Raw genomic sequence first — 23,607 nt, forward strand, 5'->3', positions numbered from 1 at the left:
TGCAGTGACCGATAGCCAACGGAGCCCTGCTGTCATGCAGACACAACCACAGGGTAACGTGGAGGAGTACTGAGCACCGTGTGCTCGTGCAGCACCAGAAGGTTGAGAAGAGCCTCTGCAGCAGAACAGTCTGACGGCACAGCGTGGTCCTGGCGGCATGCGGCGGGCAGTTACAGCAGGCAGCATATGGGAAAAGACAGAAATGGGCCATCTGGACACAGGAAATCACACAAGCTGGGGATGCAATGATAGTGTAATTATGATCACTGTTTTCTCTCTCTTTTACAGCCAAACTGTGCATTCTAGAGAACTTGGATGAAGTCTAAAATTAATTGTGAAACACTCGGGGGTGTAATATGGCTGCAAAACGGTGAACGGTAGTTTTTGCATTTTGCTTTTTAAATAGAGTGCAAGAGATGAAATTTTGTGCCAGATGCATTTCACATTTACTTTGTCTAATAGTCAACCCAAATCAGACACCCTTCTCTAAATTTATTCATTTACATGTTTCATTGTAGTTCATTACAAGTCTTCATAGTCAAGAGAAAGGTAAGCGCCAGCGTTTGAGTTGCATAAAGAAGGCATGTTGCAGCATGCCATGTCTTGCTTTTCTGGCTTTTGCTTTTTCCTGACTGTGAAGATTTGGTCTACTGCCTGAGTCCTGGTCTTTCTTAGAACTGGGCAAATCTATCCCTTTGCGTAGAGCTTCCAAATGAGGGCAGAAAAGTCACCCAGTGCCAAGATGTGACCAAATATATTCCAGCAGGTAATTGGTTCAACTCTTGTCAACCGAGATAAAGGGCTCTGCTGACACTTTAGTTCTTAGCTAACTCCATAGACCTCATGAAGATAATTTGAACAGATAAGTAAACTGTGGTGGGTTTTCTTGGAGGGGGAGGAGGAGGGGTGTCTGCTTAAATGGACAGACTTGCACTTAGAGCGCAAGCTAACTGTTAAAGGAGTCAGCAGTGACTTTTTTTTTTCCTTACTTTGGCATCTGCCTTCTCAAGGACATCATTTTAATTTCAGAGGGAAAATTCCTGCATGTGGCTTGCAGATGAAGAATCCAAGCTGCAAGCAGCACAGGATCAGATAAGCCAGTCCTACCCAGTGCTGTGAACTTAGCGGTCCAAGTAAATTTCATTTACTTGGCGAGAGCTGTTGGTACAGACAACAAACTTCCAAGGACTCCTGTGAAAGCAAAGAGGATGAAAATGACCCTGGTAGCTGTTGGTGATAGATTCTCCCGATTCTCCTTCATCCTGGGAAGTGTTTTGCCGCCCTTCTCAGCACTGATGCGAACATTAATGCATTGCACAGCAATTTTCACAAGGCAGGTAGGCGAAAACTGAACTCTTACTTTGATAACCAAAGCAGCAGCAGAAATTTTGGTTTGGATTTTCTACAGCAAAAATACTACAGCCAGTGTTGTTAAGTTTTTATTTCAGTTTTATAGCTGTACTTTTGCAGGTGATACTTGCAGAAGATTAAATTATTTTTTCTGCCAAGGGTATTAAACCTACAAGAATGTACAATCCATGTATGTTAGGGCTCTTCACTGCACCTAACGTAGGCCTGCTTCAACACCGCATGAGGGAAGATGGGCACCTCCTTCACTTTCCATTTAACTGAGGCCATGAGAGATAGTATTCCCTTCACAGACTGAAATGCAAGGACATGGTCGTCTATCTTCCTTATGATCTTAATTTTAGTATCATGTAGAAATTATGAAAATGTCCTTTCTAAAAAGGAACTGTGAGTGCTGCTAGGGCAGTTCCAAATATGCTCCATTCCCCTATAAACGTAAGCAGAAACAAATGAAAAACTACCTGTTTTGTATCCGTAGTTGTAGATAGTGTAGCAGCAGTCACCTCTAATAGCAAGCAGGAAGAAAAAAAACATCACAAACTGTCCTAGAGCCAGAGTCGAGAGGCCAAGCTTTACATTGTCGTTCTCCTTTTAGAATAGCGTTTTGGGAGAAACAAAACCACTTTTGCTGTACTACTTACACTGACAGCATCTGTCTGAGTGGAGCAATGGAAGTGAGAACAGGATGATGTACAGAGCTTACTTCTCAAACTTAGGGAGACATCACATTACCTGAATGCAGAAGTATCCTGATAAAAGCTAGAAGTGCACACAGTTGTATATAATAACTGACTGCTGCACTAGGCTGTGGATTGAAAAGCTGGAAAGCACCGTCTAAACATGTTTTTGTATTTCATCTAGCAATTTCTCCACCAAGCCCGAGAAATGAGCTCAGTGTTCATTATACATTATCTAGAATGGAAAACAGTACAATACAAGACAATATCATTATGGATCGTCCTCTGTTATAAATGTTATATCCTAATGGGGGTAGTGGTTACAGGTTGCTTTCATCTATTAAGATAAGATTCCCGTGAGGCATTTAAACAAAGCTAGATTGTACCACGGTTCTGTTACACGCTGTGTAGAAGCAGTCAGGTAACCCACAGTCACGTCCTAATCAGGTAACCCACAGTCACATCTGAATCTGCCACGTTCTGCTGCAAGGCAAGAGCTTTAGGTACCGAGACCTACAACGGTTACAAATACAGGCATTACTTTAGTTCTGTTGCTGCTGTGACAGCCCTCGTGTGAGAACGGCTTCCTAACTTGTACTTGTTCCAGCACTGGTGATAAGTTTTGGCAGTAGCATGCTGCTCTGGGGCTTCCCACCTACCTAACAACAAGCCAAACAAAATGCTTGTTAAGGAACAGTCAAAACTTCCCTTAGATTTGTGCCACAATTTTAGACAATTGTCTAACTTGTACTTTTAAGCAGACCGATACAGTTTTTCCTTGCAGCATAAAGCACTTCAGAAGAATTAATATGGAGTCTAGCAGTTAAATAAGTAGCACTTAGTTACTTACCTGCATCTGAAATTAAGCCCTACCACAGCGAAGTTCTGACTTGCCCTAATAACCGTTCTGAATCAGTAACAAGCCAAGAATACAGTTCACCTCCCCTTTCGTGGTTCTGTCATTTAACCAACTCCACCCATAAAAGTCCCCACTACAAGTAGCAGCATCTGCAGTGCATATGAACTTTGCAAGGAGCAAATCTGTTTCCTCACAAGAGCATGAATGACAAACGGGAGCTCAGAATAAAGGGGCAATGTTACTGGCTGACCTGTTCCCTTGGAAATAGTGACATTTTTGCAATTATGTGTTCATACAAACAAGGCTTAACTGTAGGAAGTCATTTTATTGTTGAAATAAACGACTTATATACAGAGATACTTACTTTACAGTTTTACAAAGCAGACAGTTCTTCTCAGAATAAAGTATCAAACAGTGACAGATTTAGCACTGTCTAAATGCAGTTTATCCCAAAAAGAAATCTACAGCCATCATTAGACTAAATCATACCAATCACATAATAAAATGCTGCCCCTTGCAACTACAACAGTATAAAAGACTTATCGGTCGTGATCTACTGGATAAAGCATTCGCTATACTTCTTTCTTCTTGAGTATTAGTGGACCTACATTATCTCCTGTTAGTTCATTGTGCTTGTTATGAGAGCCATCACAGACAGGGAACTGGAAGAAAACAAACGAGAAATTAGTACACCTCTGTATAGCAATTGCTGCTAGTTTCTCCGTTCCTCCTACTATGCCCCATTTCAACATCAAACTCCCTGTCCCCCTATCAGACGCATTACTAAAAAAAAAGAAAACACATTGTTAACAGGTAGCTAAGTTTGTGAGGTCCTAAAATAGCTGTTCATAGACACAAATTTAGAGATGAAGCCTTCGCCATGAAGAACAGGGAACAAAGCAGCCACTATGGGCTTAAGGTTTATTGCGGAGCCAGTAAAAGTGCTCTCAACAGATCATTTTCAGCCAGTAAGTACCGTTTTAAGCAAAACTGAAATATTTTTCTGAAGTGATTATTCTGAACGAAAAGTACTTGGGAGAGCTTTCTAGGTCCAAGGCATAGTTTTTTGTTAAAACAGGAAAGCATTCAGTCTAGAGAGGCCAACATCAGAGTGACATCAGGACAGTCGCAAGAACGAGATGAAAATCATCCATCTACTTCTGTTTGATGCATGGGACACGGACCATCCAAAGCAGTCACCTAGTGGTTGCTCTGGACCACGTGGGGATGTGCTTTCCCTCAGAGGGAAAGCACTCTACTTTCATTCTAATATGAACAACTTTCTAAGTATTGTTTTTCCATCATAAAATAGAATTGTAGTTTTTTTCCAACCTTAATAGTTCTAACTCATCTTCTAATTAGTTGAAATATATTTTCAAACCTTAAGGTTTGTTTTGTTTTAATCTAAATCACAGATGGTCACTCTATTTCTAGGAAAAACCCCAGTGTGTGTTGTTTTTTTATTACAGATTTCAACAGTTTCTCTCTGCATGTAGCTAGGTTTACAGTAGAGAAAAGTAAGAACTGTGCCATTCTCTGAAACCAGGATGCTATTCCACCTCCAAAGAAAAGCAAGAGGTCACCTTGTTGCAACTCACTACCACAGAACTGATAAAAACATGCAAGTTTCAACCTCAAATCCTACAGTAGCACGAAGTACCTTACCGTCTTTGAACGCCAACACCTGCAGTAAGCTTTAGTGAGACACAGATCTTCGATGTTTATTTCATTCACTACTTTTGGATTTTCCTTCTGGATCTTGAGGTTAATCAAGCTATCCTTTTGCTGTTTCTTCTTGGGAAGGAACGGACGAACAGCAAGGTAACCGAGCAAGGCCAGCACGCCCAGGAAAGGCAATAACCGCAGCCATTCTGAAACTAAAGACAGGTGGAACTCAGACTGGCTCTTGACACCACTTCAGTCTGCTGCAGCGTCAGCTATTCTCAGATGATTTAGGCTTAGGGTAGGGAACAGGACTGCTCAGTCAGCAAGGCTCTGAGGGCAGATGAGACTCTGTGGGTAAGTCATAAGATGAAAGAAGCCCCAGATTAAAATCTGGCTTTTACTGTAGCTAAGGAACAAACTGGACTCCTGGAATTTCATCTGAAGTTTATTTTTTAACACTCTAGAAGATGACTTGATGGAACAAAAATTAAAACAAGTAAAAGGTGTACTGAAATGAGGAACTAAAGTTACAGAGGTTCTGTTCACCAGACATAAAACACCGCCAAGTAATAGCAAACTGGGCATGATTACATGTGGAAAGTTAGTAAAAAGTCACTACGGTTCGGTGCCAGTATCTTACATTCTGTATACGAAGAACTATTCAATATGCTTTATAATTAGTTTTTTTAATTGCTCATTTCAGATTTTTATTCTTGCAGTTTTCCTCATTTGCTTTGTTCCACAAGTTGTGTTTAGAAACTTTTGGCAGATATAATGCCTATCATCAAGTAAGCACTAACAAAACCTTTACCATTGCTTTTGGTTTGTTTGTTTTATTTTTCAGAGCTCTGTTTGCTCAGGGACCCGCACCAAGTTTCTACAATGCACATAGAGAAGGAGTCCTGACACTGGCTAGGTACCTTTACATAAGTCAAGCCCCAGGGAACTGCTTTGTACCAATCTGAGACATTTATATTAAGTACAGGTAAGACATATTAGTACAAAAAAGACTTACTGAACTTTGAAAGAAATTCAGCACCTGGCAAAGGATATACTTTAAAGGCTGATACGCTTTTCCAACAAAACAAGCTGTGACAATACTCCAGTGTAATTTAACAATGCATGTAGCAATAGAGAGAGGTTTTTTGGTTTTAATTTCTGGAGAATACATTAAATCTGAATAGTCATAAAGAAATAGAAGGGTGTTCCAAACATTTTAAATTGAGAAACAAAGAACTTGAATGAGCTGGAGCACAAACAGTTACACAAGCACTTTGTAACAGAAAACAATAATCAAGTTCCTCTTTTAAATGATTTAGGATCAGAACATATCAAAATTTTGTTCTACAATTTGAATGCAATAGAACAGGCTGAGGATGCTAGGTAGACTGTGAGCTCTCAGAAATCACATTATTTTGTGAGGCTTAACTTTATTTGTAACAATAAAGAGCTTGCTCATGCTAATACTTTTCCAGTTAGAATGCAGTATTTCTTTCTTAACAATTTGAAGGTTCTGGAAGTACACCATGTAACAAAAATACTTTGCAGGAATAGCTTTATGTTCTCTGGGCTTTCTATATCCTTTGATGTGAAAACCATGCTTACTGCATTTATCTGGAAATGCACCACAAATGAATAAATGATAAAGATGCTGCAAGAACTTTCAGTACTGTCTTTCCACGCCTGCATTTGCAGTGGTTCCTTTGCACAACAATTTTTGACAGTATTTCCTAGGAGTCACCACAACAGACTGGTCTCTGTTCCCTCAAAAAGCTGTGGGCCCTAATTAATAACAATCTGGAAACATTTAAGTATCTCAATGCTACACAAAACATTGGGCTTCCTGGACAGCAGTAACTGTTTGTCTTTTCTATCATTACTGTAAATAACAGTAAGACAAAAAATTCAAGCAGTTTTACTCTCCTTCAATAACATAGTGAACATGCTCATTAAAAATGAAAGTTGCCTGAATATTCCAGTAGAGAGAAACATTAAGTTCTGGACAGACAGCGTGGTCCCCCAAAAAGGCTGACCATTTAGTTCTCACAGACACCTTTCCCTGTCACCGTCTGAAAAGACACAGGACAGAATAACGACAGGAGCCACCAAGGCAAACCTCTCACAGAGTGTCCTGAGGAAAGAGGTCTGGACAGCCAGCTAACCAGGCAGCCCCTCTGGCCTTGCACCACACATGGCCAAACCCCATTTTAGAAGCTGCTGGCATAGCATCATTTACTCTCTGAGTTACCACTATTAGAAAGGACTTAACATCTCAAACTTTCACGAGATGGTGGTAACTCTGGTGGGACTGTGAAGCTGAGAGGTAAATGATAACAATCACAGACACACAAACTAAGCCATGTTCCAGCCTTATCATTCATACAGCAAAAATGGTATCATGAGTAACATCAGTTGAGATGCACTGTTCCAGAACAGCCCATCAACAGTCATCTGAACGTGCTTTCTGACTTTATGTGAAGGGCTGACTTAAAACATGCTTTAGAAGAGAAGGAAAAAGCTTTGGTCACTGAAAAAAAAAAAATCGAATTCAATATTTAACTTGACTGTTGGCGAAGAGCTGCCTATCTACAAAGCTACACTGAACTCCAAGACAGAATAGGCATCCCAACAGCTGCACCATAAAGAGAAGCAGGATGCCTATCGAATGTTAGAAATACCACTGGACTAAGACTTACACAAAAAAGGGCACTCTGGCCAGAATTAAATGTTATTAAGAGACCAGCAACTGAACAGCAAGTAGCATCTCAGTACAGCTTGAAACTCCCTGACAGGACTTTGAAGTCAGAACACTCACTGGGGCACCAGTCGTGTCTGTGGGAGACTCCTAACCAGTTGGGTTCATCCAAGTGAAAGAGGAACATGACAGCTGTAACCTCTTAGAAAGGAAACTAGAAACAAACAGGAATAGGAAGTACAGGGATATTATTTATCATGGGTATTATTTAGCATCTGTACAGTGCTAAGTGCTGATAAAGAGTTTTGTCCTCAGTAGCCAATGATTTATTGAGATAACACTACTCTGGGAGTCTCTGGAAAGCCCCAAGTTATACCAACTTGTATCTTAATCATAAATTGACTTTATTGTCAACAAGACTGCCACAGGCTCATACTTTTAGACTGAAAAAAACAACTTGACCATGTTTCTAGGGCATGAGAAACAAGATACTGTCACAAAGTAAAAAGTCCCAGACCTTTGGACTAGGAGGGGTAGGGGAGCCTTCACCCAAACTAATGCAAAGGTATCTTCCTACAACCGCAAGCTGCTTGGTGGTTTTGAAGCCAGTCATACCTTTCTGAAGCAGATGTAAGGCAATTCACAAAATTCTGTTTATTTTCACAGCTGATACTCAGAATTCAGCCACTACATTGACTCTGGAGATTCTTTATCAGCTCTGCTGCATGGGAAGAGGCAGTCTTTGGAGCCAGAAATGGAGAGCAGAGGATCGAAGAGGTTAGTCTTCAAACTTGACTTGTATTAGGATAGAGACCAATCCCAAAGATAAGTCCTGGAAAGTATCAGGAACATCACTGAAACAGGAGTGCCCAGAGAACTGCAAGAAGCTGAGGCCATGGACCACAGGCCATGGTGTTAGGTTTTTGAGAAAGGTTGTCTTAACTTTTAGTCTAACAGTAACAAGTCCAAAAAATAAGAAACACAAACATTGTCAGCAGGAGAGGACCGACCAGCCACTGAGAGTCAAATCAAAGCCAGTGTTTACTGCCTGTATGTCTTTCACCAGCCCTTCTTTATCTTTCACTTTGATTTTATGTTTTAGCTCATTTACGTGGAAATGACCCTGTGCAGACTCAAAAGCAGTTTCTGAAGATAACAACTCAACCGCAAGCCAAAGTTTTAACATGTGTTAGCTACCAGTCAAAATGAATACTGGAACTGTGGTTGTGTTCTCTCTAAACCGCTGCAATTCTTCACGCAGGTTCAAAATATTGACCCAACTATTTTCTCTTTGGAACTAATAAGCTGTTCTGTCCCGTTTTCTGTTTGGTTGCTTGATCATTTATTGATGTTGTCATTGCTAAACAAATTAAAATCAAAGGACTCTGCACACCACTTCAATGTTAGCTTATTCAGCAGGTGGGAAGGTGGAGAAGTGACCGTTCTTTTAACAGCACAGCACACTAAATAATAAAGCAGAAAGCCAAAGCAAAGGTAGGTTAGCAAGCTAGTCTGCAAACGAGAAATTCGTTGTTCAAATGAGCTCTGCAGACTCTCTGGTCATGATGTCAGCCCTCCTTCTTTCCGCCAGTAAAAGATGACCCACAAAACTGTCCTCTTTCTGCCTGGCAGCTTGTCACACTCACGTCCCTCGTAACATGTATGCCAGGTGCGTGACAGCCCACACAGGAATGCATCATGTTTATGGAAAGGAGACTGGCACCTAGAGAGACCTTGAAATTCCCTTTTCTCACTTCTGATCACATGTTATTCTGAGGTTAATTGCTGTTCCAGTTTAAAGAAACTTACCAGGACAGAAAGCAAAGCCAGCAGACGGCAACACTGTTCATTTTAGCGAACTTGAGAAGGGAAGGGTAAAGCAGCTATGACAAGGAACTGAAAGAGGCTTCTGAGCCGCAGCAGTGCGATAATTCAGCTATCCATTTTCAAACCCAAGGTCAAACACATTAATTCCCTCCTCCCTCCTTGCTTTTACCTTCAGGAGTTCTGCACTGGACATTAAGAGTCTTCCTCTCTCCAAGCAAGAAGTTTTCCACTGTGGTCTGGCAAGGTCATAACAAACACCGGATGTCTCAAGGTCTATCATCAGCACACCTTAACGATACCCTACAGGAAAGGTTCTTCCCTGGGCTTTTGGTCTGGTGTTTCTACAACTGATGCACCACAGGAACTGAAGCTGCATCTGCCTGGAAGCTACCAAAGGTTTATAGAAGCAATAAAAGCCATAACAAGCAAAGCACTGCACCGTTCCGAATTTCAGTTCTGGCCCGACTTTGTGAACAAAGTCAATGCCAGCAAGAGCTTTATAGTGCTGGTCCCTAAGTTCAGCAGATGCCAAAGGACAAATACTAACACATTTTAAATGATTTAAGATCAATATTATTTCTGACCTTCCAAAATGAAGCAAAGGAAAATGCTTGATGTATTATTTGCCAAAGAATATGATGCCCTAAAACTTCTAGTAGTAGTAGTAAACACAAAAGGAAATTTAAATCTGATCTTCACTATTGTTTAAGAGTCATTCACTGATGTTAATTCAATTAAAGATATTTATAATCACCATTTTCCTTCCAGTTTTTAAGTTGCACTATACTCATTCAACAGTCCTGGAAATTTGATTTTAAAGCTAGAAACCATATCTGTTTTATGAAATGGTGAATTACTATTCAACAATGTAAAATACAGCCACTTACAGTATGGTTGGTGCTACCATTACCCTGTTATCAGAAGTACCCCTAAATCACTGCTGCAAAACAACTCCCAGAACTGGCAATCCCCTACTTTTACAGGGCTACAACTTCAGGATGGGGCACGCGAAGAACACAACAACAACAACACAGAAGAGGAGATGCTTGCGGAAGCACGCTTATTAGACAAAACTTGAGACTGACAGCAGCTCTGGGTGCGGGTAAGTACAGAAATCTTTCATGAGCAGTGAGGTTTCAGTGAGTTTCAATAACTTTTAATAGCATTAAGATAGGATCATTTTTAATTTATGTGCCTAGGGTATAACATCCTGGCATTTTCTGTTGAAAAGCCTCAACATGTTGCATCTACCCTATGCCTTATTAAGCACCTTGTAAAATTTTGCTGGTTTTTCTCTTATTTTCATTCATTTCCACTTTAAAGGAAGATATCTAAGCAGGACATCAGATAGTATTCTAGCTGATTGCTGAAAAAATGAAGAGTGTCAAAACATTGGCTCAATAGCTATGTATTTTTAATTATCCCTCTGTTTCCACTTTTCAGTGTTTAACACGAGACCAGTCAAACAAATCACTAATAATTAGAGGTAATGCTTTTTTTCAGCTACGCCCACTGAATTTTTAAAAGGTCTCAAAGCAATTTCCCACTCTGTTCCTTCTTTTACCTATGTTTAATATTTTTGGGACTGACATTTCATACATTTGGTCTCCCCTTGAGGGTTTCAGTTGCTTACTTATTCCTCTCCCTCCAAATTCAAGCAAGTACCTGTTAAAGGGGTTAACAACATGACAGCAAAACATTTCAAAAAAAAAAAAAAAAAAAAAGAAAGCTCTGACCAGAGGTTTTCCAAATAAGTTCAATTACTAGACAGTGTAGTGTGAAAAGAGGCTGCACAATAATCCTGTTACAGAAACGTATGTCTGGAAATGTGAAGCAAGAAGATAGCAAGCTCAGGTATTATTAAGCTTAAGAAACTTTAAGTACCACTCGTGGTTAAAAAGACAATGACTTAAGTAGGAAACTGTCAAAAGCTGGGGTAGGAGAAGCTGCTTTGTTCTGAATCTCATTGTATCCCTTTCCTCCAACTTTATAGCAGCTGAGCTTCTCTTTTGGTCAATATAATTAACAACATTTTCAGATGAAAGAGTAGTTACGGGGATAGAAGGACAGGTTTCCTTGTCCTGAGAAAGATAATGGGGCTTTTAAGTTTACAAGGAGCATACACACTGTAAAAAGTACTCAGACCTAGTTTTAAATGAAACCATTTCCCAGCACTACTGAAGTCATACAGCTTGGTGCTGCAAGAACACATGGGCTTGATCCTACACTTTGAAGATGTTTTCTATTTCCAGACAGCTCCGGTTAGAATATTCCTCTTGTTTATTATCGCCAAACTGATCTTGTTATTCGAGCTATTTGAGGCTCTGCCTGCAGTACCATGCCAGAGCCTGAGCTCACACAGTTCCAGTTTGCAAAGTACTGAGATGCCCTGACCACCTAAGGATTTAATGCTACGTAGCGTTTTCTTTCTTGTTCGCTCTGTGATAAGGCTACGACTAACAGATGGATATTTTCACTCCCTCACCCAGGAAAAAATTTAAAAACTTGTAAAAAATTATATAAGGACATTTAAAAAAAAGCTTAATTTCATGCTCCCGTACAGAGCCCTCTCCAGCTGTGTCCGTTAGCTCTGCACAGAGGCTACCTCGGACCCTTTAGGCAGAGGCAGGGGCTCGGGCCTGCAGCCAAGCCCCACGTCCTGCCCGCGCGGGGCCCCTGGCTCGCCCCTGCTCGCACAGCCGGACAGGTGAAGCACGGTGCGAGCCAGCCGCGGCCCAGGAGCCTCCTTTCCCCCGACCCCCCCCACCTAACTCGGGCTGCTGCCCACCCCACACGGCTTTGTCGGCCGGCTTTCCTTCCACAGCGCTTTAAGGGCGACCGAACGCCGGCTGCCCGTCCCTCTCCCGCCGGGGGAAAGCCGGAGGAGCCGGGGAATTAAAGGAAGGGCCCGGGGCCGCCTACCTGTGAGGCGGAGGAAGCCGCCGACGCTCTCGGGCAGCGGCAGCCGCTTGAGGTAGGCGGGCAGCTGCACCTTGACGATGCGGGCCAGGCTCTCCAGCACCATGGCGCCCGTTAGGGGGGGGGGCAACGGCCGCCAACCGTCGCCGCCGCCGCGCATGCGCCGCCGGGCGGGGCCGCGCACGGCCGAGCAGAGCCCCCCTCAAGCTCGCGCCGCGCGGGGGCGCTGCAGCCGCCGGGGGGCGCGCGGGCGGCGCCGGCCGCTAGGGAGGGAGGGGCCGAGGGCGGTGCCGGGGGCGCGCTGCTGAGGGGAGGTGGCCGGGCGGGGGCTGTGGGGACGGGCGGGTGTTTGTACTGGGTTGTGTGTCTCTGAGCACGTTATCCGGTGTTCTCTAATTTCACGGCGAGGAGACCGGTCATTTGGGCATAAAAATTTGCCTCTGTATAGCCGGTGAAAAGATGGAGCCGTTCCAGGCCAGTTCGCAGCCCTGCCAGACCTGGAAACTCTTGTGGTAATTCCTCGGTCACAAACCTAACGCCATTTGGGTCAAAATGCTACTGCGAGCTCGTCCATCACGTGCTAACGCCAAACGGCAGGGAGCACGAGCATCTCCAGGAAAGCTGAAAGAGCGTGATTGTTCTCGACCTTACGTGATCCTGACTGGAACACGGTTCTCTCTCCTTCCTAGCATATAGAAACCACACCACTGCTGCCTGTACCAGCCGTGCTCTTTTCCTGCCACCCCAGAACTTGTAGCTGTTACATTTTGGGTTAAGTGAGTAGGGCTGAGCAAAGCAATAACAAAGTAGATGTACCTATTTCTTGAAGCAGCGCGGCTGTCTTTAGCTGCATCTGCTTGGCGGTTTTCTTTGCCTTCTGTTGGCTGGGATATAAAAGCACAGTGCTAGTTTTCTTTCACTATTTTGCTTCAACAATTGATCCTGGACAACATTAATCAAAATTAATTAATTTAAAGTTAAAATTACCATGAAGAACTAAGGCAAAAACTAAATACTCGAAGCCAGGCTTAAGACAAACAAATGCAGCTTGTTTGTGCTTCTGGCCTGAATATTGCTTTCCTACCTGTGACCCTACATTAACTTTTCCTGATGAATCATCTTTAGCTAGTGAGAATATTCCTGTGATCTCAGAGTATCTTAGTTCCCCGCCTCATCTAAGTTTAGTCTGATAATGACTATGTCTGATGTCCTAAGATGATTCCTTCTTATGCAGGCAAATGCCTGCTCTTAGACGAGATAATGAAAGAGCAAAATGTTTGATTATTCTGCAAAGATTGCAAATCAGATCTGTCATGATGTAACCTTGTTTGTGAAACTCTGGAGGAAAAATACGCAAGGCTGAAGATACATCAAGTAAATCCTTCAGCTGTGAATCAAACAACTTCACGCTGAGGCTGAGAGTCCCTGTCCTTCCCTGCATCCTTTCCTCTGCTCTTTCAGCCTCCTCTGGATGCTCGCTGTGGCATGGGGAGCACAGCTGACATTTCACTGAGCTTCTGAGCCCTGCTGCACCGCCTTTGATCTGCGCTCCACTCAGCACACCGCTGCACATGCTGCAGAGAGGAACCGCTCTCACTGCGCCTTGCCTGTCTGCATGGGCATCACTTGACGTGAGGCGTGAGTAGTTTTGGTATATGAAAGGGTGATGTCATTGCTTGTGGAAAAACTATAAAGAAAGTGAAGCCTGAGTGAGATTATTAGCTGGAGGGGGGGCAAAAGATGGTCTTTGGACATCCGGTTTGAACTGGGGCTTGGGAGATCTGTGTTCACTCTCCAACTTGGCCACAAACTTCCTGTTTGACTTAAGGGGAAAAATGTAAGCTGCAGGCTTGCTCAGTCCTGCAGAAAAGAAGAGGGTTTTACGCAGTTGTCCATCTTTAGGGACCTAGTTACAGGGGAAGGACTTAAGATCGGTTAATATCAAGAGGCTTACCAGGCATGTGTGACATCTTCTTTCTGTTATAGACCTTTAACCCCCTGTGTGGACATATATATGGACACAAGTCCATATCTCTTTGTGCCTCAAATCTCAGTGCTGCTGGGTATCTGGAAAATCTTCTAGCACTTTGGGAAGAAGGGCAGGGTCATTTGTTGTTGCATACTTAGCTTTGTTTTCTGAATGTTTAAAGTAGAGATTGCCTCTGCCTATGTGTTTCATACTGAACAAGGCCACTGAAAATCTGGTATTGGGCAGGGAATATAGGAGCTGCTGTAATAAAAACAGCACAAAAAGCCCAAGCACAGCTACTGGAACAGAACCCAGGTCACCAATACTGAAATTTAATTGTTGCTTTCAGCAGTGAGTATCCTCTATCACTGAGATTTTTCAGCAACTACGTACATTACAGTCAAGGTGCAGCTTGGAGGCCACGTGAGGAGGTCTACATCATTAATGCTAGCTCAGGTCTGTTACAAGGAACTCCCAAAATACAATTCAAAAGAGAATTGGCAAGAGGACTTGTTCCTATGCATGCTTTGGTGAGAATGGTGGAAAAGTTCATGGCAGAGGTGCAGATCATGCTTGGTGGGGCTTGTTCTGTTAAGTGCAATGTTACTAAAACATAGCTGCATTCGTTCAGCTCGCAGTAGAAGTAAGAGACGCCTTCAGAATCCAAAGGCTGGTCAGCCCTGCTCCATCTGAACGCAGGTGAAAAGAAGCTGCTGGTGTTCCTCCTCTCTAACCCTGCATAAATTGCTTAATGCCCCTGCGCCTTTAATTCAGCTGCAAAATGAGGTAATGCGTGCTGGTCTGTCTAGAACACATTAAGATTTGCAAAGGAAAAGAACATTTATAGATGATATTTATGTATTTTATTTTACCAAGTACATACCTGTAAGGATAAAAGATGAAATATTCCGAGGTAGCAGACACACAATCCTTCCATCTCTAAAACAAGCCTAAGTAGCGCAGTAATTTGCTCAGCTTTCTTTCGTGTTTATGAGCTTTTCTGTCAACAGGATGTCTTGTGTTGTTAAAACCATTTTCTTGGAATTGGCATTGCCATTATCCATACCGAGCGCCTAGAATAATCTCTGCAGTAGGCAAAACTACTGTTGTCAACTAAAAACTAGCCTGTCGCCAAAGGGCTGGGTTCTGGCATCAGCAAATGCATGGCTCTATCTAGGAGGAAGCTAGATCTCTCCCTTTGTATTTGAATCATTTCACAATGGGGGTTGATTAGCTGCTGTTCCTGCTGTTTGTAAAGATCTCTTATTCTTCTGCTTCCCCAAAACCAAGCAAAATCATGACACCCCAGAAGGGCTGCAGGAACTGTGATTCATTTCATGTGGTCTCCGTCAGTATGTAGCACTGTCAACACCCAAGTATTAAAAAAACGAGTCTCAAAGAATAAGTAAACTGGCTTAAAACACACAATCCATAAGACCATATGTATATATAAGGTTACTTTCCTGCTTTATGAACATTGTGAGCGAGTTGCCGTTGCATTGCAGCCAAGTTAGGTTTTCATTTGTTATTTTTACATCCAGAGGCTTAATTGCCGTTAGAAGAAAGCTGAGACTGTCGCGCTTTCACTTGACTCTCTGAACTGGCACTGGAAGTGGCTTCTGCTGGAGCTTGTGGAAAATATCTGCTCCTCTGCAGCGTGCACCATGCTTGAGAGAAAAATGGATAGAGAAAATAAATCACTTATAAACGAATCAGGAGGGTAATTTTGTGATAGCATAATTATCATATTATAAAATTATACTAAATTATTTTACAATCAATGGGGGATGAAAGGAGAATCCAGACCGAAAGAAGTTAGCCTGGTATTACTTTTTAACCTAGCTAATGTCTAAGCATTTTACAATGTAACTATTATGTTTTGAAAGCAGGTGCTATTGTAATTGCCTAAGTAGCTGCAGTGTCCTACTGTAGCATGTATTATTGTTGCATTTTCAAATGTCCCTGCGGCTCAGAATGCTGTTTATTGTCATGGGTTGTAGAGCACTCATTTCCGAAAAGGATGAAAACAGGAATGTAAAGAAAAATGGCAAGATTTCTAAGAATTGTATCAAATTCCAAAATGCTACTTTGTGCAAGAAAGACCAGAGCCTATGTGCAATTGTACATAAGAAATAATCATTCTTTGATCTCTCAGCCACAGGTTTAACATTTTAATTTCTTCTTCTGACTGCTGTTGCTGGGGGGTGTCTTGGGGAAATGCTGTGCTTAAGTTATGGTTGAGGATATGAAACAAAGCTGAAGAAAATCCCAACCCAAGAAGGAATAGGTGTCTTCAGTGTTGATTTCCTAGATATCCCCAGATAAAGTACAGTTTGCCTCTTTTTACATTGTTAGCTTTTTACAAGCCAGGACTGTCTTTTTTGCAATGGTTAGCATTGGTCCACGACAGTGGCTTTCACAGTCACTAGAATATTTGCAAAAATAACGCAGGATAAAACTATCCAAATGCCAGGTTACTGATTCCTGTTGCCTTTAAATAAAGCTGAGGAAGTAACTGCAGTTGTATGACATGACACTATTGTAGGTAGCATCAGTGAAGTAGTGCTAATGATGCACTACTAAATATAACATTGCAACGAGTTTTAAACTTTGATCCAATCTTTCCATCCGCATTAGTAAGTTGATCCAATACGTAACAGCTCACGAGGATCCAGACCGACCCCTGGTTGCGTAAAGAATTGCACAGGTTTGGAACTTTATTGGTTTCCAGAGAGTTGCTAATTCAAATTTTTACTCATATCAGAACAAGTATCTTTAGGATACACTAATAACTTCAAAAAAGACCAGATAGGTTACTGATTTGTGGCAGGTTCTGCCTGGTTTGTTGCAACAAAACAGACTACAAAATCCCCAGACTGTCCCCTGGGAGGAAGCTGCAGTGATGAAAAACAGATACCTCCTCCCCTGCGCTGAAGGACCGACAGAGGACAAAGCCGACATAAGCGGCACACTACTACACGGACAGCTGTGAGTAACGCCACTACCAAAAAATACAACCAGCTCTCTTAGCATGGGAATTCCAGGGAAAAGAAGCACCGTGCGTCCGTGCGTTCTCAGCAGGGAACCGACTGCACGCTATTCCCTTTCGAACTGCATTGATCTCTGATGTCAGGGAAGACTGTATCCTTGACCAGACAGCTAAGGCTGTCTTTGTCCCCTGAGTACTTTACTCCCTGGTGTAATAGCTGTCACCAAAAGATATTTCCTTCACTTTGGAAGGCAAAGGTGAGCGTGCCACAAGACTGATTCCTGTGACGCAACGTGCATTTGTTGGCAGTGCCTAATTATAGCACAGAAAAACTACCGGCTTCCCCTCCCGAGGACAGAGTACACGATCTCTGCAATACGCCTGCACTCTGCTCTTAACTTCTTCCTGTGTCACGCTGCCCACTGACACCGCAGTAAAACAGCACTTGATCATTTCTCAGGCTGCTGTGAAACAGCAGCGCTCTGGAGATTTCTCAGCCTGCCTCCCTCCTCAAGGCTAAGCTGTGCGAGATCTAGGTAGCTGGCTGTTTCCTCGAAGATTTCTAAGTCACTTTCTCACTTGCCCTTCGAGATACCGTCGGAATCTAGTATCAATTCTGCACATCACCCCAGTACAGGGAGATACACCATCTGCAAAGTAAAAGCATTTTGTAAAAATCAGTTTATTTTTCCCCTCTAATCAGCAGTGAAAGCAACCAACACGAAAAGTAGGCTATAATCACATCAAAGTTTAAAAGGTTTACTTACTTTACAGGACAGGTGAGCCTAATGACTGTGAAAGATAAAAATTAAATGGAAAATGAAAAAGAAATACACAGTAATTAAGAGGCATTTGTCTTGATCAACATGCTAGGAGAGTGCTCCTGGAAAACAGAAAAAGATTTAGTGCCCCTTCTTTTTAGAGAAGAAAGTCTTTTATTGAAAATTATTCTTGTCATAAGTATCTATATTCAGTTTATTAAGATACTTGAGAATGTTTTAAGCTGCTTCCCCAGGAGGAATTGAATTATTTTTCTTCGTTTTTTTTATACTTTTATGTGCGTTTGGTGCCTGAACAAGATGTTATTTTGATAGCTTCAGGGACAGAAATGTTCTAATTTTTCAGAAACCAGGTACAGTAGAAATGAATGCCACACATCATCCCTCAGAATGTCTGTTCAACAAGACTTGGTTTGTCAAATATCCTAAACTATGTGAGGGTGAGCACATCATTTAGTCTTAGAGTACCTGAGTCCTCCACGCCTAATTGCAGCCGTGTTTGTTTTTCTGATACAGGAGCTATGCAGAGATCACAAAATCACTTAACAAAGGCCACCAAATATTCAGGAAGGACTAATAAATTCTCTTTTTCCCAGTTAACTTGAAATTTAAATTGCTATGACAGGAAAATTAGTATCTCTAGATGCCACTAACAAGTCTTTAAACCAGTATTTTTTTCAGTTTTGGGGTATTTTTTTCCAGATGAAGTCCCATTATTAAAAAAAAAAAAAAAAAAGATTTGTCACTTTTTCTTGAGAGGCTGCAAAGCATGCTTGACCTAGAAGAAAAAAAGTTTTCAGGAGTGGAGAAACAAGGTTGCCCTTGCTTTCTATTTTGCAAAATTTTCAACAACGTGCCAACCACGTTTCATGACTATCATGTGTGTCACAACCCACTCGCCCGGAAATACTGCCCTGATCCATCCCCATAACCATAATGATGAATCATGTAACAACTGGCTAATTTCAGTATTGGTGATTTAGAGTCATCAGCAATATTTCCCAAATTACACTGACAGCAAACTAGAATAATATTCCTTCCTTCCAAGAGCTATATTTGGCTGTAATTACCTGGGCATTTGAACTCCAAGCAACCTCTTGGACATTTTAATTGGGACATACCAAAACCTGAAAAGATCAGCCAAATCTTTACAGATGGGGTTGCTCAAAAGGACAAAGTAAAATGAGTCGTAGTAACACGATACTTGGCTAGTTAGATCCATTGTCCAAATACACGGCATATACTTCTGTCAGTTCAAAGACAAACCAAACAAACCAAAGAAACATTAAAGTATTTCTGTGGACTTTCCTATTTACTTAAATCATTAGAGTGAAGTATGTCAATATAGCATCAGACAATTAAAACACTGCAGTGTACAAAGCTATGTAATACTTCTGCCAGGGAAACAGCATTAGTTTGTTTAAAACCTCCTGTCTCAACTAAGATGAAGGGCATTAAATACACAAGTATAAAGTACAGTATCAGTGTCCTGATTGGCACGGGCTCACTAATTGCCTGTAAGTAACCAAACAATGAAGACTGAACTCAGAATGTAGCAAGCCAGGTGAATTGAAGCCTACGCTTCTGATCAAGCAATGCAGCACGTTGTGAAGCCTGACCTGCCTTACCCATACCAGGGAGCCCATGAAATACGTTACCTAGCCTGTCTCAATAATAAACTTTCATCCTGATCATCTGATCTGGACTTTTACCCTGTATTAGGCAAATTGTTCAAAGCATTTGTCGAACCCGAATGCTCCTCAAAGACTGTGGTTTGCTCAGTATGTTTGCGTCCTGGAACAGGCATTGGAGGAGCAACCAAATTAGGACGGTCTGAATCTGACTAGTAATCAGTTACCTCAAAGTAATAAAAAACCAGACATATCTTGAAAGTGCAACAGAGACTCCTTTGATGTCTCCTTTAGTAAACACAATAGGCCAAATTAAGTACTGCTGTCAGCTGCTGTAAGAGCTCGGTCATTTTCAGTAAGAGCGCTACAGCCTTAGCACTCAGTCTGATGGCAGCCTGAGGGGTCAAAAAAGCGGGTATAACGAGGAAAAACAACCAACTCCAAAGTCGGGGTAAAGTAGGTCACCATTAAGCACCTTTCTGAACGGATCTCCAAGTGATGTAACCCAGCCTACTGGAGCTGATCACGCTGCTTTGCTCCAGAGAGGTGTTTCACCTGCTCAGTTCAGCCTGCGTTAGCTTATCTCAGCAACTGTGCCTACCCTCTCAGCCCCTCACACCGCTACTTTAGGATGCTATTTTGCCATATATATATTATGTATATGTATAATTTGTGCTTGCTCATCAATGTAAAGAATTCATACAAAAGGAGAAACCTAACGTAGTTAGTAACTACATGGCAACATAACTTTTTTTCCAAATGGGCATCGTAATTGCACCGTGCATATGCCCACCTATGAGGTTTCATGCTTCAATATCCATAAGCTGAATCAGCACAGAAAATAAACATTCCTTTTGACACAAACTGCTGCTGACTTGAAAGGAATATCTCTTTCATTTAGATCAAATGGTAGTTTTTCTGGGAAAAAAAAAAAAGAAGAAAATTCTGTGAATACTAATAAATATCCTGTAGCAGTTTTCAGACATTCAGTTGTTTAGGTCTGTGAAAATAACATAATGAACTTTATGTTGTCAAAACTTTCTTCTTGTAAAATAGCTCTTGCTTTTCCTAAGGATTTCAGGAGAAGAGAAAAATCTTCAACTGAAAAAAAATATGTTGTCACTACAAGACTAAAAAAGTACTGAACTATGAAGCGCTAACCAAAATCCTGAAGGCCAAAAGATTTTGTGGAGATTGTTGGTCTGTTGATATTGGTGTAAGTTACTGAAGTATTTTAAATTCTTGTGAATCCCACACGGTGTTGTGCGAGCTCTGAAACCTCAGCATGCTATTATTCAATAAAACGCTCAAGCTTTTCACCGAGACTTGCATGTGGACCTAAATGTTAGATCTGACAACTCCCTGCATATAGCAGCAAAACCTTAAAATAGATTATTGTGCTTTGCCCCATGACCTAGCAGTGAGACAGAAAGCCCTGCTATACAAAGGGAACATGTGGGATAGCTTGGAAATTGTTTCAGTGAGGATGTCAGAGAAGCTGTTGAAGAAACAATGGAAGATGAAGAGATGCCAAGCTGGATCTTTGATCTTATATTCCTTAGAAAGGTAACTGCTGCCTCACACATTGACCTTGGGCTGGACTCCAGATGCGAAAGGGTTTTACTACGTCTTCCCAACAGAAAATGAAGTAATGGCCCTGGAGGTAGCAGCCAGGAGCTGAGCACGTGTTTCGAAGGCTGGAGCTGTGACCTTGCCATCCTTCTTGAAGGGGAGAAGCCCCCAGCTATACGGGAAGGGCTGCTGGCCTTTGGTATTTAAAACACGGATCAGATGGAAGCCAGTGACATCCCCAAACCTGTTTTTCTTCCACTGTCATGTAATGGCACTCGGGTTGGCAAGCTCAGTCTTTTTTTTTTTTATTTGTTGCAATAAAAATAGTCGATCGAACAATCTTATTTTATCAGCGTTCCCCTGTGATCTTATTCTTCATGGTCTCCACTGAATCAAATGGGTCCCCAATAAGGTGAGATTTGTTCAGACTGACGAGGGATTTGACTTGCAACCTCGATTTATGATAATTAAAGGAAAAACAAGTTGGACAGGATGCTGAAGAGAAAATTGAGGCCTGGTAATACGTGCAAACAGGGAGAAGCTGTTGTTGTTTTTCATCTTCTTAGTGCTTTGTTTTCCAGCAGCAGAAGCTGTTGTGTTTTGTCTCTTCCAAACAGAAACTAATAATGATCTACTGGATGCACTAATGAGAAGGGTGTCTTTCTTTTTTCAAAGTAATTTTTTGTTTTCCTGAAAAGGAAGACATTTTCCTCTTTCCTCTCAGATACATGAAGTGTTGCATATGCAGTGCTGCTTGGAGCCTTGGGTGCTCGGTTGATCCACCTGTTTTGGAGACAGGTAGAATGGGATAAGTGTAAAAATGGCTGGTCTAAAGCAAGCAGAAGTGAAAATTTAACACTGGTGTGCAAGCCAGCTACACTTAACTAAGGCTGGGCTGCTTTTCCCTCGAGTCCCCTCTATGCTGAGAGAAGTGCTATAACAATATATCAAGGCGATCTCTGTTCGTGCTTGCACTGCTGGAACATCGTGAAACGGCTGAGAGGGACTGGCAAAATCAGCCTTCAGAGGTTACTGACCATTTGGCTGCACAGGGCCCTGTAATGCTGTACTTAAAAAACAAACAAATACAATTTAGGGAGAGAATTCGAGTCAGGTAACCTATTCCCGGTATTTTTGCAAACCATTCATTACCATGCCACATCTACTGAGCTATTTTGCATAATAAACCTCTGAAAACCTAACCCAGCTCCACTGGCATATAAGGATTGGACATGGTAATACCTCCGTTCAGCCACTTCTGAGGATTAGCTTCAAAAATCAAATTAAAATGAAACAAACCCCAATGGACCGGGTAGTTCCACAGTAAGCTGCAACGCCCGTATTCAGCAACCATCATCTGTGCCTCTTGCATTTTACATTACTAATATGAGGTATCCGTGCAAGTAGCATGCAGCACACCTACTGCGTATGGTAAAGGTGAGAAACTTGTGTGCGTGGCACATCGATGTATTAAGGTTACAAGGCCTCTCTTGCATGGGTATTCCTATTGAAGTAAAATATTTATTTGAGTTCATTAATATCCAAAAGCTGAGGAGAAAACATGATTTTCACCCTGCAATCTGAGGAAAAGGAGATGAGGGTGAAAAGTGTAACATTCTCCAGACAGGGCTGTGTGCTGTGACTTGCAGAAATTGTCCCAGCACTGTAACTACACTTGTTTTTCATACCTAAACGAATTGTTATGTTTAATTCATTTCCCCAATTGTATTTAATGGTATTTAAACTGATGTATTTGTTTGAAAAAATGACCATTAAGCACCACAAAGTGTTCCTCTAAAAAAGTATACTAAAGTGATCTATGCAAACCAATTTCTGAGAAATGGCTATAACCAAGAACTATGCTAACAGAGATACTGATTTTAAAATGTAACTGCTGAAATGCACATAAACAAAACCCGATTTACCAAATTAACAATACCCGTTGTCTTAAATTAGCAGGGAAAACTACACACTCTCAACAGCATGTTTGTGCAGTTCTTTATTCCTTAAATTGTGCTGCAAAATGATAATCATAAGGTAGATCTAGAGTCTAAATATGGAGGTCATTAATCTCAAATAATAATTAAAACATGTAGAACTGAAATATTACTAGATACCCCAGTTTCCTGAGATGACAGTAAAGAAGTTCAGGAAGTTTGTAAGCAATTTAAGAGAGAGAGGAAATGTCTGACAGAAAGGAAGATATACTGAAGATTTGGAGCAGTGTAATAATATCCCTAACCCAAACTGGGGCAAGGAACAGTAAGGTGTTTTTCAACAATATTCTTGATTAGGGCAACAAGAACATTAACGCAATACTTGGGGCTACATTTCCTGCCTATAGTGTTTAATACAATTAAGCGATAAGCAGAAAACGTAGATTTTACAAAAGAAGTAATTCCAAAATTTCCTAACGTAGGAAGAACGCAGATTAGCCGAGTGTGACGCTGCCGCTCTCCCCAGCAGCCCCCCTTTGCTTCGGGGCCCTACTCCCCCCGGTCGCCCCCTCCGCAGGGGCAGCGCTCGGACACGCTCCGCGGAAGGAGACGGAAGCCGCGTCCAGGCGGAGGGATACCGCCCGGCCGCCCCACAGCAGCCCCGCAGGCCCGGCGGCCGCCATTTTGTGTGCGCGCAGCCACGCCGGGGCAGGGCGGCGG

At 42.0% G+C, this 23,607-nt stretch overlaps 1 protein-coding gene and 1 long non-coding RNA gene across 2 annotated transcripts; one reads left to right on the plus strand and one right to left on the minus strand.

The window, feature by feature from the left end:
* Positions 1 to 3,209: 3,209 nt before the first annotated feature.
* On the minus strand, positions 3,210 to 12,175 carry CISD2 (CDGSH iron sulfur domain 2). The gene is made up of 3 exons (XM_083835592.1): positions 12,014 to 12,175; positions 4,570 to 4,781; positions 3,210 to 3,566 (listed from the first exon to the last, which is right to left on the minus strand). The coding sequence occupies exons 1-3, from the start codon at positions 12,168 to 12,170 to the stop codon at positions 3,477 to 3,479; spliced, it is 459 nt and encodes a 152-aa protein (XP_083691718.1). The 5' UTR covers positions 12,171 to 12,175; the 3' UTR covers positions 3,210 to 3,476.
* On the plus strand, positions 4,788 to 21,283 carry LOC310899315. Its single transcript, XR_014584186.1, has 4 exons — positions 4,788 to 5,554; positions 7,931 to 8,041; positions 9,267 to 10,193; positions 11,916 to 21,283. It is a non-coding gene; the product is annotated as an uncharacterized lncRNA (long non-coding RNA).
* The last annotated feature ends 2,324 nt before the right edge of the window (positions 21,284 to 23,607 follow it).

This window comes from Anser anser (genome assembly GCF_964211835.1).
Source record: "Anser anser genome assembly, chromosome: 4".
In the NCBI taxonomy this organism is placed as follows: domain Eukaryota; kingdom Metazoa; phylum Chordata; class Aves; order Anseriformes; family Anatidae; genus Anser; species Anser anser.